The sequence below is a fragment of the Chenopodium quinoa genome, unplaced genomic scaffold, assembly GCF_001683475.1.
Source record: "Chenopodium quinoa cultivar QQ74 unplaced genomic scaffold, ASM168347v1, whole genome shotgun sequence".
NCBI lineage: Eukaryota > Viridiplantae > Streptophyta > Magnoliopsida > Caryophyllales > Amaranthaceae > Chenopodium > Chenopodium quinoa.
Window position 1 is genome coordinate 2,979,380 of NW_018743574.1, and position 19,282 is coordinate 2,998,661.

Below are 19,282 nucleotides of genomic sequence, written 5' to 3' on the forward strand. Positions count from 1 at the left end.
GGATATTTCCTTAGTTTTACATGTTTTTGGGAAAGTAAGTGTAGTTTTAGGGCTTATTTGATCTTAATGTGAGGTTTATCTGTAGCTCGGGATTATCATCGAAAGAATCTCCGTTTTTAGAATTATTGTTGCAATTTTTTCTTTCAATTGTCGCCGCATAAACACGATGTGTATGTATAAAGAGTTGAGTTTAGGTGATGTGTATGTATAAAGAGTTGAGTTTAGGTGATTTCACTATTCACATCGGGTGAAAGTTGCCTCCCTCCCTCCCTGCTCCCATGTTCTCTTCTTTAGAGTTTAGACATACTGCCTCCAATAGACCAACACTACCAGTTTGCCACCACTATGTATTGGTCATTGATTAATAATTACTACTGGTCATTGCCTCTAGTGATATTGGAAGGAGTCTACTTTTTGAAGCTTACCTGCTTAGGACTATTCTTTTGAGTTGCTCTGCTCAACAGCTCAAAACAACAGTGCTTGTTTAAAGCAGAAGTATTGAAGTAAGAGTTTCTTAAACTCTTCAACATTAATGCAGGCGAACTTTAAAATATGCGGGTAAGATATAATACCTATGCTACAATAACTCGATAACAACTTAGATAATTAGAAGACTTTCATTTAAATTTGATACCTTCAATGTTGCGCTTTAATTTCTATTTGATACATCGCCAATTGTGTCTGTCAAACTTCACACGTTCACAGTACAAACTGATTCAACTATATTTACCAACTTCTATAGCTCACATAAGTGATTTGTCACAATATTCACATGTTCACAATACAAATATAAATATAAGTGTTATAGATTCGTAGTTGTTAAATATAGAAGAATGTATTCAACATATTCGAGATAAAATCATATCAATATCAATCTTATATGTTGGACGAATTTGACCACTTTATATGTCATCATATAATTGTAATTAATTTGGTACTTTGTACTTAGGTTAAATAATACAAGTACTTAATGTTACATAGCAAACATAGGATTATTACTACAACTAGCATTATTTGGGCGCATTTACTTAGAGATCCTCACAAATTCCCTAATCTCATATTTAGAGGGCGCGGCTTCGGTTACTTTCTTGCTCTTCTCTTCTTCTTCTTCTTCAACCTCGCACCCTTTTTCTTTCTCTCTCTTCTAATCAACATCTTTGTTAATCTCACTACTTTCTCTCTCCTCTTTAACTGTGAGTACTTCTTTTTACAGTCAATCTTTTATTAGTAGATTTTCTTTTGGTCTAATTTTAAAAAATTTTGTGGGTGTTTTCTGGGTTGTTATTAATCTGATTAGTATATTAACCCTTTGATGTTTTGAGCTTTTTGTTAATGTATTTCATTTTGTTTCTTTAATTTTTTGATGGGTTTTATATATTATTTTAGATGTTACTCTATGTATATGAAAAAGATTGAGTCTTTTATTGATTTCTAATTTTGTTTCTTTATTTGGGGATTACAGAGTTTTTGTAATGGTGATTATATGTGATTGTAGGTTATAACTTTTGTTGAAAAGAATGGCTGAAACCTCCAAAGTTATTCATGTCCGCAATGTGGGCCATGAAATCACTGAGGTAACACCCCATTGGTTTTTATTAGTATTTTAATTTTAATGTAATGTGGAATGTGTAATTTTAATAATTCATGTTTATTGGATTTAATGGAATTTTACAGAATGATTTACTTCAATTGGTTGAACCATTTGGGACTGTCACCAAGCTTGTGATGCTACGTACCAAGAACCAGGTTTTTCTCTTAATTTTGGTGGTTTGTTGTCTATTTGTAGTAATCTAAGTAGATGAGATAGTAATGTACGACACTGTCTTACACTAATTTATTGCGAGTTGTTAGAAGTTAGTCCGGAAAAGGTATAAAGTATTGTATCTTCTTAAATAGAACAAGTCCCCCATTTTAAGTAATTGTGAGGCAGTCTCATTCAAGACTTTGTCGTACTTTTTACTATTTCTCGCCTTTATTTCCCCTTGAGTAACTGTATTGCTGTTTGAGTAGGCTGATAATGTTACCTCTAACGACCAAGTATGACCAGTGACCACCTAGCTCCTCAGGTTTCCTCTTAGTTGGTTAATGGGGTCTTGTATGCAGTATGCACCTTTAATTTCTATTAGTAGGCTCGTTGCGTATAACTAAGAATTTGATGTATCTGTGTTATAAATGTTATTCTTTGTGTTGTAGGCACTCTTGCAACTTCAGGATATGGCATCAGCAATTAATTTAGTGGATTACTATACAAATGTTCAGCCCAATGTTAGGTATTGTCTTTGTTTGGCTTTTCTTTCTTTTTTCTCTGTATAATTACTCATCTTCCTACGATTCTTATGGTGTTGCATGGTAGAGTTAGTGATGGTTCATTAGTATAACCATTTGGTAAATCTTTGATGGTCTATTAGTCCAACCATTTGGTAAGTATTTGATGTTTATTTTTCGTTGAACCATGTATGTGGTGCTGCTATCGCTAGTTTAGTTGTAAGTTGTTTCCGGTTATTGGTTTCATTTAGACAAGCTGTTCATTAATGGTAGTATTTTATTGCCTTCAATTTCTTTTTGTTTTGCAGCCTTCCTTTTTCTTGCGAGTATATTTCTAAATTTTCAACGTAGAGTCATTACATTGTATAGAGATTTGTATTGTCAATGGTACAATTCTGGAAAATAGGGTAACAAAATTAGCCTAATGAAAGTAAGGTTACTGAATAAGAGACATAGTAGGATATGATGTGATGAGAAGCTTGAGGACAAGAGAAATTGGTGCTGGAAGAGGTCAATTGGCAATTGACAATTTCATGACTTAGTAAAATTTATGCACCTTTTTCTAAATGTGAACTATGTGAAGTAGCAAATGGACATACCTCCGTACGTTTAGGTGTGATTAGGTCTGATAAGCGATAAGTTAGAAAGATTCCTGAACAATTAACAGTCATCATAACAAAAGTGTGTTATAAGTCTAGAATCCATTTTGTCTCCTATTGTTAGTGTCTTCTATGTTTCTGATTATCTGTATTTAATTTCCATTTCCTTTCCTCTTCTTGGACCTTTTATTTGGCTTCTTTGTGGATTCTAATATCTGTACTTACCATATCCTCCTTTTTTAGGGGCCGAAATGTATACATGCAGTTTTCTTCCCACCAAGAACTGACAACAGATCAGACTCAAGGACGTAAAAGCGACACGGTTTGTATCTAGCATATAAATTTAGTAAGATTTAATTGGTGTGGGAATTATGCATCGTTTGATGTTACTTTTGGTCGGTTAGAACTAAATTTTGTATGATCATGCATTCATGCTAGACACTGCAATTAAGGTGTTCCCATGATTTAGCTTAACCAACATGTCAACCTTATGACTTATTTGTTAAATTGTGTGGATTGAATGTTAGTGTGTGATAAGGACGGATAAATCAAGTACCTAACTCTAATTGACCTTTTTTTATTTTTTATTTTTAATTATGTGTAAATCATCTGATCTGCCCCTGTACCTCCTGACATATTAAAATTCAAATGGACATAATATTTCACATTTTTAGTCGAGGGAAATGCAGAGAGTTGGCAAGGATCTTCTTATATCCTTTATTTGTAAAAAAAAAACACTTTTCAACTCTATTTTGTTCTCTGATTTATTACAATTATCTAGGGATACCTTGTTATTGCATCCTTTTTCATTTGAGGCGTAGGGGTTTGATCTAGGAGAAATTATAGGAAGGGGATAAGGAGAAGAAAATTTTGAATTTCTTTACACTTTAGGGCGCTCATTCTCCTTTGAGAATTCATTCCACATTCACTCCAAGGAGCACAACCACAAGTAATATTTACTGCTTAGAATTTTGATGCCTCCTTCACGTAGGTTCACATTTTGTTTTCTTCACCACTCCTTGAGGATCAAATTAAGATGATCATCTCATGGTTGTTTAGAGGTTGTCATTGCATTTTATTAAAGTTCAGAAGTATATCACATTTTTCTTCTATGGTACATCATTGCATTTTATTAAAGTTCAGAAGTATATCACAGCATCTAAGTCTTGTTCACCTCTGTATTATTTTCCTTTCCGTGGCAGGATGGACAGCCAAATCGTATACTCTTGGTCAGTATACATCAAGTTATCTATCCTATGACAGTTGATGTTCTCAATCAGGTGTTTTCTCCATATGGGTTTGTGGAAAAAATTGTAACATTCCAGAAGTCAGCTGGTTAGCTTCTTCCTCTGGTCTTGCCTTTTGTAGTTATCTGATCACTCATCCAGTTAACATGATTTATTTGCTAATAATTGTTTTTAACTTAGAATATTGAATAATGTTCCACTGCCACATTTTGTCCGTATAATCCAAAAGGTAGTAATTTTTATTTCATTCCTGCTTATTTTGTGTAGGTTATCAAGCTCTCATCCAGTTTCAAACGCGGCAGAGTGCTGCTTCTGCAATGAGTGCCCTTCATGTCTGTTATCTCTGTAAATTATTATAAGAAAACTTATGTATCTTGCCTTCTGGATTCTCTTAAATTGTCCATTTTTCAGGGGCGGAATGTATATGACGGTTGTTGTCAGTTAGATGTACAATACTCAAAGTAAGGCTTTATCTCTCTCACCATCATGAAATGAGATTCCATATAAGCTTTTTTAAATACAAAATATATATCTTATTCTGTCTGTCATTTCCTTATATTGCAGCCTCACAGAGTTGCAAGTGAATTTTAATAATGATCGCTCGAGGTCAGTTTGAATAATTTAGGAACGTATTCCTTATTACCTTTAGATATAACATATATATGATGGTAATCAAATCAAGGTTTTAATATTTATCTTGAGATTTGTGGACTTGATTTAAGTGGCGTTGTTTGGCTAAAAACAATTACGCGTTTTTTTCTGTTTTCTAGAATGAAATGCTTTCCTTATTCCTGCTTTGCTTTGTTTTAATTTTTTCCAGCAACTCTTTATAAGCAAATTGTCATATTTAAAGTATTAACTATTTATTATAGGTAGAATTTTAGCTTGATGAGTTAAATCCTGAGAGGTAATAGTAGTTACTTTAGAATTTAATGTTAAATTTAAGAAATGTGTATGCATGTGTGTGGGTTGCCATTTTGAGGCAATTAGGCAAACAGATTTTGGAAGATTTTCTTTTTATTATGTACAAAGTATATCTGTGCATTAACTTAACTAAAAATTTTGACGCATTCTTTGATACAAGGACTATGAAACAATGCTTTAACTGTGTAAAGTGAACCTCTCATCCCATCTATTCTCCCTTCCATTACCTTCCTAAACTAGTCTCATTCTTGGATTAGCCTCAGCTATCCCCCCCTCCCCCCCCCCCCGAATGTTCTGTAACAGTCTTTTGTTCTTGTCAAGTTTTGGTGGCTCTTGGATCCATCTGCAGTTTCTCTTCCAAGCTTATTTCTACTCCCTGCTTGTGTTCTGTTAGGGCTTTAGGCAGCTTTTGTTCCTGGGACTTGCATATTTACTCTTTTCCGTAGGGGTGAGGGATTTATTCATTATCTGGAAAATATTTTTACATGTAATCAAATTAAAATTATAAGTAATGCTGCTTAAATTAGTTGTTTTTGTTCATTATTAACTTTTGATGAGAATGAGTAGCTGAAACAAAGAGGAGAATCATTATTGAGATTTGAGAACGATACTTTGGGCACAAAAATCAACATGGATTTGTTTTCTAGAAAAACCAGTTTAAAATTTTCTATGCCACATCATTTGGCGGGAATCAGAACCCCATTGAAGAGATGCATGTTAGACATTTGCATATCAGAACATAAGATACCCGTTAAATATTGGCCTTAGTCGTGGGATAATGGGATGGACTTTCTGAATTCAAGATGTGCTTTGTACATTTATGATTTGATTGATCTGGCTGACATGTTTTTCCCGATTGGGCAGAGATTTTACCAACCCAAATCTTCCTACAGAACAGAGAGGCAGAAGTTCACAAGTGTGTATTTTTTATTTTGCTTGTTTCTTGTTTGGTCTATCTTGATTTTGGCATCTCTCCCGCTAGTCTAGAATCTAAAGGAGGAAATTACTCAGTCTTGTTCTCCTTGGTTCAGTGACCAAGAATGATGCCCAAGTTTTGTCTGCTGCTGATTTTTGTGTGTGGTTTTGTTGGCAACAGTCTGGTTATGGTGATGCAGGGGGAGCATACCCATTTCAAGCTACTGGGAGTGGTTCAGGTGCATAATTGCCATAATATATAATGAACTTTGAATTTCCTTCTTTTTATTATTCAAGTCTGGACTTGGAAGAAAATTCTAATGATTTTTTTTTCTCTTTGTTGCAGCTGGATATGGCCAGGTTTGTATCTCTTGGGGCTTGAGCCTGAATGCTACCAGAGTGGCTATATAAATAAGTTGGAATTTTTTATTTTTCAGAATTATTTCATGTTCCCTATCTTCAAAATTAATTTTTTTTAAACATATTCTTCTCTTCCTATACCTTGTTATTTGTGGCTGTTTCAATCACTGGATTAGGCTATTTTATAAAAACAATTAATTGTATATAATATAAAGCTCTTCACTGAATGCATGGAAGAATTGCGAAGTAGAGGGTTTTTTTTCCTTCATATGTCTTTTTTATATTTTGGTCCGGTGAGAGAAAGAGGGAGGGGGGTTTGCAAGTATGTTTTACCTAAAAACAGTTTCTACGGTTGTTTTTTTGCTTAAAAGAAACTTTGTCCTGATTTGTACTGGTTTTTGATGTTTTGTATTATAATGCTCTTTGTTGTTTCTCCAGATGGGACATGCTGCAGCTATGTCGGCTTTTGCTGGTGGCCTTCCTCCAGGTGTTAGTGGGAACAATGATAGATGTACTGTTATTGTATCTAATTTAAATCCTGATGTGAGTCAATACTCTGCCTCTCCACCTAATCGATCTTCACTCAATAGCACCCCCCCCCCCCCTCCCCCCTTCTTTTACTCCTTTTAACTGATTGTGTGACAAATCTTTTTGTCAGAGAATAGATGAAGACAAGTTGTTCAATTTATTTTCGCTGTATGGCAACATTATAAGGATCAAGCTTCTCCGAGGCAAGCCTGATCATGCACTTGTTGAAATGTCTGATGGTTTTCAGGCTGAATTGGCTGTTAACTTCTTAAAGGTTTGAATCGAAATTGGACCTTTTTTTATTTTTTATTGCAAGTCTCTCAAAGTAGTGGTTTTATTTATTTTCTTTCCGATTAGAACAAGTGCTGAGTAAGCTGTAAATCTAAAGGACAGACTACATACGTCATAGGTTTTCTTAAAAAAGAAAAAAGATTTGGGTCAATTACTAAAACTACCATGGACATTTACGACAACATGTAATGATCAGATTTGGTTCCAAACGACATTTATAACCCCGGGATGTATCCCCTAGTATCTCAAGATTTTTCGACACCGGTCTCAAAACCTCCGAAATTGCCCAAAATCGTGTATAGCCTTCAATTTTGGACAATTTTTCTCATTTTTTTTTTTCCGGAAAAAATGTTGTCGAGATGCTTCCTATAGACCCTAATACTCTACGGTAGTCCATGTAGGTGGGTGGAACCATTCAATTTGCCTCTAAGCATCCGATTTACCCGTTTTCGTACACGCCTCTTGTACTAGCTATAAGCTTTCACGGGGCCTTTATGTAACCGACTAATGGTCGTATATGGTTCTAAACAACATTATATGACCCCGGGATGCATCCCGTAGTTTTCCGTGAATTTTTACACCGGGTCCCGACACCTCCTAAATTGCTTCGATTTCGTGTATGATAGCCTTCAAATATGGCTTCTGTACATCATTTTTTCACCTGGCAAGATTATGCATCCAGGTACTTCTAGGGGTTCCCAAAGGGCCTTAAGAGTCATAATTAGTGCACGGAACCATCTCAAAGGCAAAGACGACATACCCTTAAATGACAAAAATATATGTTTGTATGCCTTGTCCTTGGGCCAAGTCTGGATTTGAAAGCTGCTTGAATTTAGTTGTATCATTTGTATATTGTCCCCCGTCTACTCTGCAAGGGCAAAATACAAAACATAAGTGCACCTTTTTTATTATCTGAACAATTTCTTTTGGAGTATCCTGAGTTACTCCTTACAAGAATTACAGTAAGTCTGTTGATTTTCTACTATCTTCTGCATGAATTATAGTAAGCTGTTAGCTGTATCACATCTGATGTTTAGAATGCACAATCGATACCTGATATAATTTTAAACTTTGTTCTGATCTTTTTATGTATCATTATTAGCTTGTGCTGCTTTATTCCTGAGATCTCACCAATTACCAAATAAAAAATTTAGTTAGTTTTACAATAATCTTCTTAGACGTCAGTCCTCTTGGAAGGTCAGCACTTGTTTGCGGACTATGCACTTCTTTGATGACTATGGTCTGTACTTGTTATTACTGTTTAGACTTCAGAATGCATTTTGCTATGACTAAAATGTTTGTTTCACTTATCCTTGATAACTCAGGGAGCGCTGCTGTTTGGGAAACGAATAGAGGTGAACTTCTCCAAGTATTCAAACATAACACCATCTCCAGACACCCGTGATTACCAGAATTCAAACTTGAATCGTTTCAACCATAATGCTGCAAAACACTACAAATATTGTTGCTCTCCCACAAAAATGATTCACCTATCAAGTGTCCCTGAAGATGCAAGTCAGGAGGAGATTGTAGACCTTTTGGAGGAACATGGACAGGTTGTCAGCACCAAGATTTTTGAGGCAAATGGTAAGAAGCAAGTTTTAGTTTTATTCGAGACTGAAGAAGAGGCAACTGAAGCCCTCGTTTGCAAGCATGCTACTTCATTTTGTGGATCAATCATCCGCATTTCTTTCTCCCAATCGCAAAACACATGAAAGATACAGGCTGCTCAGATCTGAAAGGCACTCTGCAAAGGTTTTGGTTGTTACCTTGTTGCTTTCTAATTATCAGAACACTGTTTTGTAAAACTTCCCTATTCTTCCTTTATTTGCCTTCCATAGTCTCTATAGCTTGTCGTGTTGAGGAACTTATACATACATATGTATCGTTCAAAACTAATTATGGGTTTGAGTTACTGATAATATAGACATTTCTCATATTTTCAGGCAGTGTACTGTTGTAACTATCGAGGTAGCATCTTGATGCACTGGCTAAGCCTTGAAAATGCTCTACTAGTCTACTTAATTCAGTTGAACATCCAATTGATTCCAAATGTAGACAATGAGGTGTTTTTTTCACTGAATTGAGAATAATGGCTAAAAAAGACTCTTTGTCCCTTAGGAATTATGATGGAGCAAGTATTGTACATCCAGAGTGGGAGGATTAAGGTCTTTAAGTGCATTAAAGAGGGAGTGTTTTAAAACTCTCAACCACTTTAAAACTAATTAACACTTCATCCCTTACATATAAAATCTCTCAACTGCTTAAAATTAATTAGAATTAAATTCCATAATTTTTACGTAATATTAATACACCTAATTTGTCACTTTTTTTTTTAATAGCACCTAATTTGTCACTTACAACCTTATGTATTCGTGTGACTTTGACAATCGTTTGTCAATACTACTCCACCTTACACGCCTACCTTTTTCTACCAATAAGTAAAACTACAAATGAAATGTAATATTTCCTCTTCGTATGATCTCGATAAATCAAAATTATCAAACTTTATAAAACATACACAAACATAACACGAAAATATCTTTATACGACGGATAGAGAATATATGCCCAAAAGGGAAACACAAACCCTGAAACACCCCTTCTTAATATAGCCAACACAAGATCCAGTAAATTATCCAAAAACATCCACAATAATAAATAAAATCCCTAAAATAAATAACAAAAAAAAAAAAATCCGGTAATTCTGGCGATAAGACTGATTCGTAATCCTCTTATTTAGTTGTAGCAACTATAACACTCTCACACGTACTTTCTTCTCCGCAATTTTCGACCTTCAAATTTTCCATTATTTGCCGAATTAATCAAACCTCTAATCTTCCTTAATTCTGCAAATTTTAGATTACAAATTATTAGTGGTACTCCTCTAACTCTTTTTTCCTCTTTTGAACCCTAGAATTTTTCTTCTTTGACTCTATCTTTTTTCTGGAATTCATGTTGTTTAATATTGTGATTAATAATATTATTGTTGAGATTTTAATTTGTGATTTTTTGGTGTAATTTTTCTTGTTTTTTTCCAGAGAAAAATTGACGAAGGTGGTGGTGATGGATAGGTATACAAGAGTAGAAAAACCTAAAGCAGAAACTCCGATTAATGAGAATGAAATTAGGATTACTACTCAAGGTCGTATGCGTAATTACATTACCTATGCCACCACTCTTCTCCAGGTTTTTTTTTCATTTTCTCTCTCCTCTGTTTTTTCGCCATTTATGTTTGCATTTTGTAAAAAAATTAGGTTTTGATTAAATTTGTATGGAATTGTTTTTGTTTTTTAAATTTGGATTGCCTAAATATTGTTGGGATTATTTCAATTTTAGGTATTGATTGTCTAATTGGATGCATTTTATAGATGATTATGTTGTTGATTATACATTAAAATTGTGTGTAATTTATTGATTTTGGAGCATTTTTTTGAGTATTTGCTAGCTAAAATGTGTATGGAAGGAAGCTTAAAGTTTTGACATTTTTTTGAAAAAGTAACATGAAATGTAAATATGTTATTGTTGATTTTTCTTTCAATTGATTTTCGACAAGATTTCGGTTATTTTTTGTAGTTGAAGTTCAAAATCATGAACCTAGGCAGATTGTTCGATTGGACATAGGTTTCAAAGTACATTAATCTTATAAGATCATCTGAAAAAAGATCAACTTTATAATAATTTGAAGGCAAGTCTTAATTTGTGTGGCCAATTAGCAAATACTTGATTAAAAATGATTGATATTTTTGTAACTCCAGTTTATATTTCCACTAATCTAAGGCTCTTAGCTATATGTTAATAATTAAAATCAACAAATATTATTGATCCATATCATCTCTAAGTTTAGGGGTACGAAATTCTTCTTAACATACTGTTGTTTACTATCTTAACCATTTTTCATCATGGTTTCTTTATTGATCATATGTTTATGTTTGCTTATTTGTGTTGCGAATTTGTGATTCACTGGGGCTTGTTCCTGTCGATTAGGAGAAAGGTTCAGATGAAGTTGCACTCAAAGCAATGGGTAGAGCAATCAACAAGACTGTGATGATTGCTGAACTAATTAAGGTATATTGGCTTTTTAAGTTTTATTATTGGTAATTATTTGGGAATTTCGTGAAAAATTATACAAAGTGATATCGATGTGTGTACTGTACAATGCAATATAATATAAACTAATGAAGTTGTACTTAGTGTCACTGTCTCGCCAACTACTTAACTTTTTGTGCAAAATTATATAATTGTTACCACCCTTAATACTTGCTACTACCAATCTACCTGTTTTATACTGTATGAGTGCTTGTTTGGTAAGAATTTTCTATGGTTTCAATTTGGTACCAGAGAAGGATTGTGGGACTCCACCAGAATACATCCATTGGATCAACTGATATTACTGACAATTGGGAGCCATTAGAAGAAGGCCTTCAACCGTATGAACTAACCTTGTATTTAGGTTTTTGAACCAGTGTACTGATGCGCTAATATTTATTGCTTATCATCCCAAGTAATTTTCTGCTTTTCTTCTTTGTTACAGCATTGAAACTACACGTCATGTCTCCATGATCACAATCACATTGTCTAAGAAAGAGCTGAACATATCATCTACTGGGTAAGACTATTACACTATTAGATTGAATAACACTCTGTATATAATAGGCTGAACTCTGAAATTCTGAACAGTTTATCATTCCCTAAAACCTCAATTTATGCTATACAATATAAGCATTACTTGTGATTTTGTGACCAAAAAATAATTTATGAAATAGAATTTGACAACTAATAGCCTATTCCTTGTTTTCAAACAAGAGATTTTTCTCTGTGGGAAATGTTCCCTTTACCATTGACAGGAGTATATTTTTATCCTTACTACAATCTCCTTATGTAGGATTCTTAAATTAATAGTCTCCTACATGTAGGAGACTATAAATAATAGACTACTATCACTAGGTTGTGAGTTAATAAAATGTTATGTCATGCCAAAGCCTGATATTTTTGCTTGTACTATCTCATCACTATAACAGCTAATACATGCATTGTGGGTGGTGAATTTGGATCCTGGATGTCCTTGTATAACCCTATCATATTGTATATCAAGAAGCCAGAATTTCAACTTGAGGGTGGTCAGGCTTTGTTTTCATCTTTGTTGTCTTAGAAATTCTTACATAACTTGTGATTTATAACTGAATTCTTGGCCATTCACCATTGTGAATTTGTGAAATTTGATATAGTAGTAGCTGAGAAGTTGAATTTTAATTCTTTGTAGTTCTTTTGTGCTGAGGTTATATAAAACAACCTTAATTCATGAGGTAATCAAATGAAATTTTTCAATCGCATTTTGCTCATTATATATATTCTTCTGTCTCTTTTTGTTTTAGGTATCAGCCACCTATCCCTGAAGATCAAGTGAGGCCATCAAATAATTTTGAAAATGAAGGAGGTGAGACTTTTACTAGTGCTTATAAAAAGATGCTTTCTACTAGATTACGTGAGTTTTTTTTTTATTTTATTTTTGTTAGGTTCCTTTGTAATAAAATTGAGTTAAGGTCACTTTGCAATAGACTTAAAAGAAATGTCAAGTTTAACTTCATAAAGATGTTGGCCCTGTTCATGTATAAATGACTTCGAGTTGAAAACCCATAACCCGTTGCCTTCTTCGACTTGAGTGTTTCGCCCAGGATTCAAGTTGTTTTTTTAATCTATAAACGTTGATGTTTAACGGCGTCAATACGAGATACAGACAAGTAATACAGCTGGCAAACCAAGTAAAACGCATAAGAATAATGAGGCCACATCACACATCCAGCAAATGAATTATATTAGGTGGAATGTCGGTTCTACCCCCATGAGAAACAAAACTTGTTTCTCACAGTGAGAAACAGGGAATTTCCCGATTGGGTGGTCCGCTCTATGTTTTAAATAATTTTTCTCATCATTGCTAAAAGTAATTCTTTTTCACATTGAGTAGTCTAGTTTCATTGATCAAAATTCATAATCATGAATTTGACCTATGATTACCGGAAATTTTAAGTGTTTGCACCTTTATGGATTAAATTGAGACATAATTGAATGTTTTGTTGGAAATCTTGGAATCATCTTCATTAATCTGATGTAGTTTTGCTCCTGCAACAGAGGGTTCACCTGATGTAAGAGGTAGGGGACGTGGTGGCCGAAATAGAGGCAGGGGGAGAGGTACTTTAAATATCTATCATTTTTGCTTGCTTTGTTTTATTTATGCCTTTATTATGAGTTATTATTATCTATTGGATTCTCTACCTAAAGTCCAATATGAGGTTTCTTGATTAAGTCTTCACCATTTCTTGGGTTTATGAATTTACTAAACTGGAAAGTTATGTTCTCTACAGGAATGTACAATGGACCGGGGGATTATGATGGAGGTGGTTACTATGGTGGCCGTGGATATGGTGGCAGAGGTCGAGGTCGTGGCAGAAGTCAGAATTTTAGGGGGCGAGGAAGAGGTTATTATGCCCAAGGATCTGGTGGGTATTATGACAATGGTGAAGGGGAAGTGCCAGTTACTCGTGGACGTGGTAAGCTATTTTTTTTTAGTTTAGCCATATAACGTCCAACTAATATTGTCATTCTTCAACCTTGAACTTAAACTCTTTATGTCGTCGTTTATCATTGCTCCCTATTGTAATGGCCTACTACAGTGATTTCCCCCTTTCATTTCCGCTTTAATATGGTTTGAAACTGAATTCAAAGTTTAAAATATGTGCAAGATAGAGATTTCTTCCCTCCCTCACCTCATCCCAAACCCCTTGCCCTTTCTGAGGGTGTTGCTTTCTCTGGGTATTCCGTGATAAGTCTTTCCTAGTTTCCTTTTATAAATGTTTTTTCTCCTTGGGCTTTCTGTACAGACCTAATTTGACTGTCATTAATTGGGTGAAATTCTTTCTTCCTCAGTACTCTTGATTGGATTTTCTGCTGACTCTCTGTTTTTGTAGGTCGTGGGCGTGGTAGAGGATGGGCTCGTGGACGTGGTTCCAGGGCCGAAGGGCCACCTCAAATGGCAGCTGCTTGACCTTTGCTGAGGTATAACATTTGGTTTGCAGTTGGAAAAACATGATATTGGATGCCTGCTCTCTTGTGTTGTGTTGGTTGCTAATCATGGGCATTTTCATCTGTTTTAAAGATGTGGATAGTGCTGCTGCCACCGGCATGCAGCTGTGTTTTTGTAGGTTACAGAATTAGGTTTATTATTTGTTGCTGACAGATTTTTTTTCTCCCCCATCTTCAAACACCCAAAGAAAGGTTGTAACATTTTATTTTTCTTTCTCATATAGTTATAATAATAGAGCAGTACATTCTTTTATTCTTAATACTTCATGTTTTAAATCTTAATGCCCTCAAAGGGGCATCGTTTTGGTAACGTTTTATCTTTAGACCATGCAGAGACTACATTGTTAGCTGAACAGAGCTGTATCAAAATGATTACACAGACCAGTGTTGTTTTATAATTATGATCTCAACCCCTGGAACCGGAAGGAGTTCTAGCTTGAAAAAAATATGTTAATATTGATAGTACAAGTTGCTTGGCTGATAGATTGTAAAATGAAAGCTTGATATCGTTTTCTTTTTTTCACACCATGCCTAATTGCCTAATGTCTGATTAGTGTGATTATTGTTCTTTGGTAATAAGAACTGTGCAAAGGACTAATTACTTCATAGTAAATTCAATTCCAATTATGTACTTTATCTCTTGCATAATTGAAATATGTGTTTATGTTTCCCTGGCAAACTTTACAATCTACTTTTCATACACTGGAGTTAGAGCTGTCAATTTGGGTAAACGGGTCGGGTTTGGGTCGGGTAAGAGTGGGTCGGGTCAACTCGGGTCGGGTCAATTCGGATTAATTCAATAATCTATGTGGGTTTGGTTATGCTTGAGTCGGGTCATACTTCTTATCGGGTTAAGGTCGGGTTACATTCGGATCGGGTGAACAATAGGTCGGGTTTAATTCGGGTTTTCACGGGTTAAAACGGGTTAGGGTAATTCTCGGATTCGAGTCGGGTTTGGTTCAAGTCAATAACTTGCGCGTTTGAATCAGGTCGGGTTATTCTCGGGTTTGAGTCGGGTTTGGTTGAAGTTAATAATTTGCGGATTATAATCAAGTCGGGTCATTTTTAAGTCGGGTCATTCTCGGGTTCAAGTCCGGTTCAGTTCAAGTCAATAATTTGCGGGTTATAATCAGGTTGGGTCAATTCCAAGTCGAGTCATTCTCTGATTCAAGTCGGGTTATGTCCAAGTCAATAATTTGCAAGTTACAATCAGGTCACGTCATTTCCAAGTCAGATCATATTCGGGTTCAACTAATTATAAATAGATAATTATCATTTTTATCAAGTTAATTATTTTCTTTGGCTATAATATATATGACAATATACTAGAGAACTAAAGTCTATAATTTATAAAGATAATTATCTCCTTTGACCATACAACAAAAATATACTATATTTAAATCTTAAATTTGAGGATGATGCTCCTTTTTTTTTGCTTGCCTGGACCGATTTGGTCTCCCTAGACAAAATGCTTTGATCAACAATAATAAGGTGGTCTAAATTGCATTTAAGGTGATTTGAAATCGGGTCAAGAACAATTTGAGTTGAATTTAGGTCGGGTCAATAACAAGTCTTGTTAATTTCGAGTCGGGTTATTAACAGATCGGGTTGAATTTTTGGGTCGTGGTAAGCTACACATAATGAAATAGGTGCAAGTTGTAAACATGTAAATTGACCATTTAAAGGCAAATTGGATAGTTTAACCCACCCAATTGGACTCCCGGAGGGTATTAGGGACCATGGTAAAAATTTCGGCAATTTTTATTTCCAGGCGAATAAAAATCAAAAATTCCAAAATGGAAGGCTTATATCAACGCTTTTTGAGAAATTTTGGAGGTTTCAGGGCACGGTGTCGAAAAGTCTTGAGATTTTAGGGAATACATCTCGGGGTCATATAATGACGTTTGGAACCATATATGATCATTATATGTTGTCATAAATATTCGTGGTAGGTTTGATTTAATGAGATCGGTGCAAATTATAATTCGGTAAACAGGTCGTTTAAAGGCAAATTGGATGGTTCTACCCACCCAATTGGACTCCCGAAGGATATTAGGGACCATGTTAAACATTTCGGCAATTATTATTTTCGGGCGAAAAAAGTCTAAAAAATTCAAAAAACAAAGACTACTCTATTCACGGTTTTGAGAAATTTTAAAAGTTTCGGGGCCCAGTATCGAAAATTCTTGAGTATCTAGGGAATACATATTAGGGTCATAAAATTTCATTTGGAACCATATATGATTATTATTTGTTATCATAAATGTTCGTGGTAGGCTTGAGTTAATGAAATCGGTGCAAGTTGTATGCCGGTAAATTGGCCGTTTAAAGGGAAATTGGATGGTTCCTTCCACCCAATTGGACTCCCAGAAGGTATTAAGGACCATGGTGAACAATTCGGCAATTTTTATTTCCAGGCGAAAAAAGTAAAAACGTTTCAAAACTGAAAGCTAATTATCCACAATTTTCGAGAAATTTTGGAGGTTTCGGGGTACTTCTCGAAAAGACTCGAGATATTAGGGGATACTTCTCGGGGTCATATAATGCCGTTAGAATCCATATATTATCATTATATGTTGTCATAAATGTTCGTGGTAAGCTTGAATTAATGAAATCGGTGCAAGTTGTAAATCGATAAATTAGTCGTTTAAAGGAAAATTAGTTGGTTCCACCTACCCAATTGGACTCCTAGAGGGTATTAGAGACCATAGTAAACATTTTGAAAACTTTTTTTCCGGGCGAAATAAAGTCAAAAAATTCAAAAATTGAAGGCTAATATGCACGTTTTTTGAGAAATTTTAGAGTTTTCGGAGCCCAGTGTCTAAACGTCTTGAAATGATTGGGAATATATCTCGTGGTCATATAATGTCGTTTGGACCCATATATGATCATTATTTGTTGTCATAAATGTTCGTTGTAGGTTTGAGTTAATGGAATCGGTGCAATTTGTAAATCGGTAAATTGGTCTTTTAAAAGAAAATTGTATGGTTCCACCCACCCAATTGGGATCCTGGGGAGAATTAGGGACAGTGGTAAACATTTTGACAATTTTTAATTTTGGGTGAAAAAAAAGTCAAAAAATTCAAAAATTGAAGGCTAATATGCGCGTTTTTTTAAAAATTTTGGAGTTTTCGGGGCCCAGTATCTAAACGTCTTGAAAATATAGGGAATACATCTCGTGGTCATAAAATTTCGTTCGGACCCATATAAGATCATTATTTGTTGTCATAAATGTTCGTGGTAGGCTTGAGTTAATGAAATCGGTGCAATTTGTAAACCGGTAAATTGGTCGTTTAAAGGAAAATTGGATGGTTCCACCCATCCAATTGGACTCCTAGAGAGAATTAGGGAGAATAGTAAACATTTCGACAATTTTAATTTTCGGGCGAAAAAAAAGTCAAAAAATTCAAAAATTGAAGGCTAATACCCACGTTTTTTGAAAAAATTTGGAGTCTTCAGGGCCCAATGTCTAAAAGTCTTGAAATTATAGTGAATACATCTCGTGGTCATATAATGTCGTTTGGAACCATATATGATCATTATTTATTGTCATAAATGTTCGTGGTAGACTTTAGTTAATGAAATCGGTGCAATTTGTATTACTTGTATACCGATAAATTGGCCGTTTAAAGGCAAATTGGATGGTTCCATCCACCCAATTAGACTCCCAGAGGGTACTATGGACCATGGTAAACATTTCGGCAATTTTTATTTCCGGGCGAAAAAAAGTCAAAAAATTCCAAAATAGAAGGTAATATATACAAAATTTTTGAAAAATTTTTTAGGTTTCGGGGCCCGGTGTCGAAAAGTTTTGAAATTCTAGGGGATATATCTTGGGGTCATGTAATGCCGTTTGGATCCATAAATAATATTATTTGTTGTCATAAATTTTCGTGGTAGGCTTGAGTTAATGAAATCGGTGCAATTTGTAAACCGGTAAATTGGTCGTTTAAAGGCAAATTGTATGGTTCCACCCACTCAATTGGACTCACGGAGGGTATTAAGGACCATGGTAAATATTTCGTCAATTTTTATTTTCAGGCGAAAAAAAATCAAAATATTCCAAAATTGAAGGCTAATATCCACGCTTTTTGATAAATTTTGGAGGTTTCGGGACCCGTTGACAAAAAGACTCGAGATATTACGAGATATATCTTGGGGTCATATTTTGTCGTTTGGAACCATATATAATCATTATATGTTGTTGTAAATGTTTGTGGTAGGCTTGAATTAATGAAATCGGTGCAAGTTGTAAATCGATAAATTGGCCGTTTAAAGGCATATTGGTTGGTTCCACCTACCCAATTGTACTCCTTGAGGGTATTAGGGACCATGGTAAACATTTCGGCAATTATTATTTCCGGGCGAAAAAAATTAGAAAAAGTCCAAAATTGAAGACTAATAATATCCACGTTTTTAAAAAAAAAAAAATGGAGGTTTCGGGGCCCAATGTCGAAAAATCTTAAAATTTTAGGGGATATATTTTGGGGTCATTTAATTCCGTTTGGAACCATATATAATATAATTTGTAGTCATAAATTTTCGTGATAGGCTTGAGTTAATGAAATCGGTGCAAGTTATAAACCGGTAAATTGGTCGTTTAAAGGCAAATTGGATGGTTACACCTACCCAATTGGACTCTCGGAGGGTATTAAGGACCTTGGTAAACATTTCGTCACTTTTTATTTAGTGGTGACAAAAAAGTCAAAAAATTCCAAAATTGAAGGCTAATTTCCACGCTTTTTAAGAAATTTTGGAGGTTTCGGGGCCCGTTGACGAAAAGACTCGAGATATTAGGGGATACATCTCGGGGTCATATTATGCCGTTTGGAACCATATATAATCACTATATGTTGTCATAATATTATATTCGTGGTAGGCTTGAATTAATGAAATCGATGGAAGTTGTAAATCGGTAAATTGGTCGTTCAAAGGAAAATTGATTGGTTCCACCTACCCAATTGAACTCCTGGAGGGTATTAGGGACCATGGTAAACTTTTCGGCAATTTTTATTTTCGGGCGAAAAAAAGTCAAAAAAATTCAAAAATTGAATCCACGTTTTTTAAGAAATTT

At 34.7% G+C, this 19,282-nt stretch overlaps 2 protein-coding genes across 2 annotated transcripts; both read left to right on the forward strand.

The window, feature by feature from the left end:
• Positions 1-1,003: 1,003 nt before the first annotated feature.
• Positions 1,004-9,078, forward strand: LOC110682055 (polypyrimidine tract-binding protein homolog 3-like). Its single transcript, XM_021858271.1, has 15 exons — positions 1,004-1,193; positions 1,496-1,574; positions 1,675-1,746; positions 2,194-2,270; positions 3,108-3,186; positions 4,067-4,199; positions 4,379-4,443; positions 4,523-4,572; positions 4,676-4,717; positions 5,900-5,951; positions 6,132-6,189; positions 6,297-6,310; positions 6,749-6,853; positions 6,969-7,112; positions 8,455-9,078. The coding sequence occupies exons 2-15, from the start codon at positions 1,518-1,520 to the stop codon at positions 8,842-8,844; spliced, it is 1,338 nt and encodes a 445-aa protein (XP_021713963.1). The 5' UTR covers positions 1,004-1,193; positions 1,496-1,517; the 3' UTR covers positions 8,845-9,078.
• Positions 9,079-9,798: 720 nt separating this feature from the next.
• Positions 9,799-14,518, forward strand: LOC110682056 (ribonuclease P protein subunit p25-like protein). Its single transcript, XM_021858272.1, has 9 exons — positions 9,799-10,007; positions 10,170-10,317; positions 11,116-11,196; positions 11,470-11,558; positions 11,663-11,737; positions 12,504-12,565; positions 13,258-13,317; positions 13,491-13,676; positions 14,094-14,518. The coding sequence occupies exons 2-9, from the start codon at positions 10,195-10,197 to the stop codon at positions 14,168-14,170; spliced, it is 753 nt and encodes a 250-aa protein (XP_021713964.1). The 5' UTR covers positions 9,799-10,007; positions 10,170-10,194; the 3' UTR covers positions 14,171-14,518.
• The last annotated feature ends 4,764 nt before the right edge of the window (positions 14,519-19,282 follow it).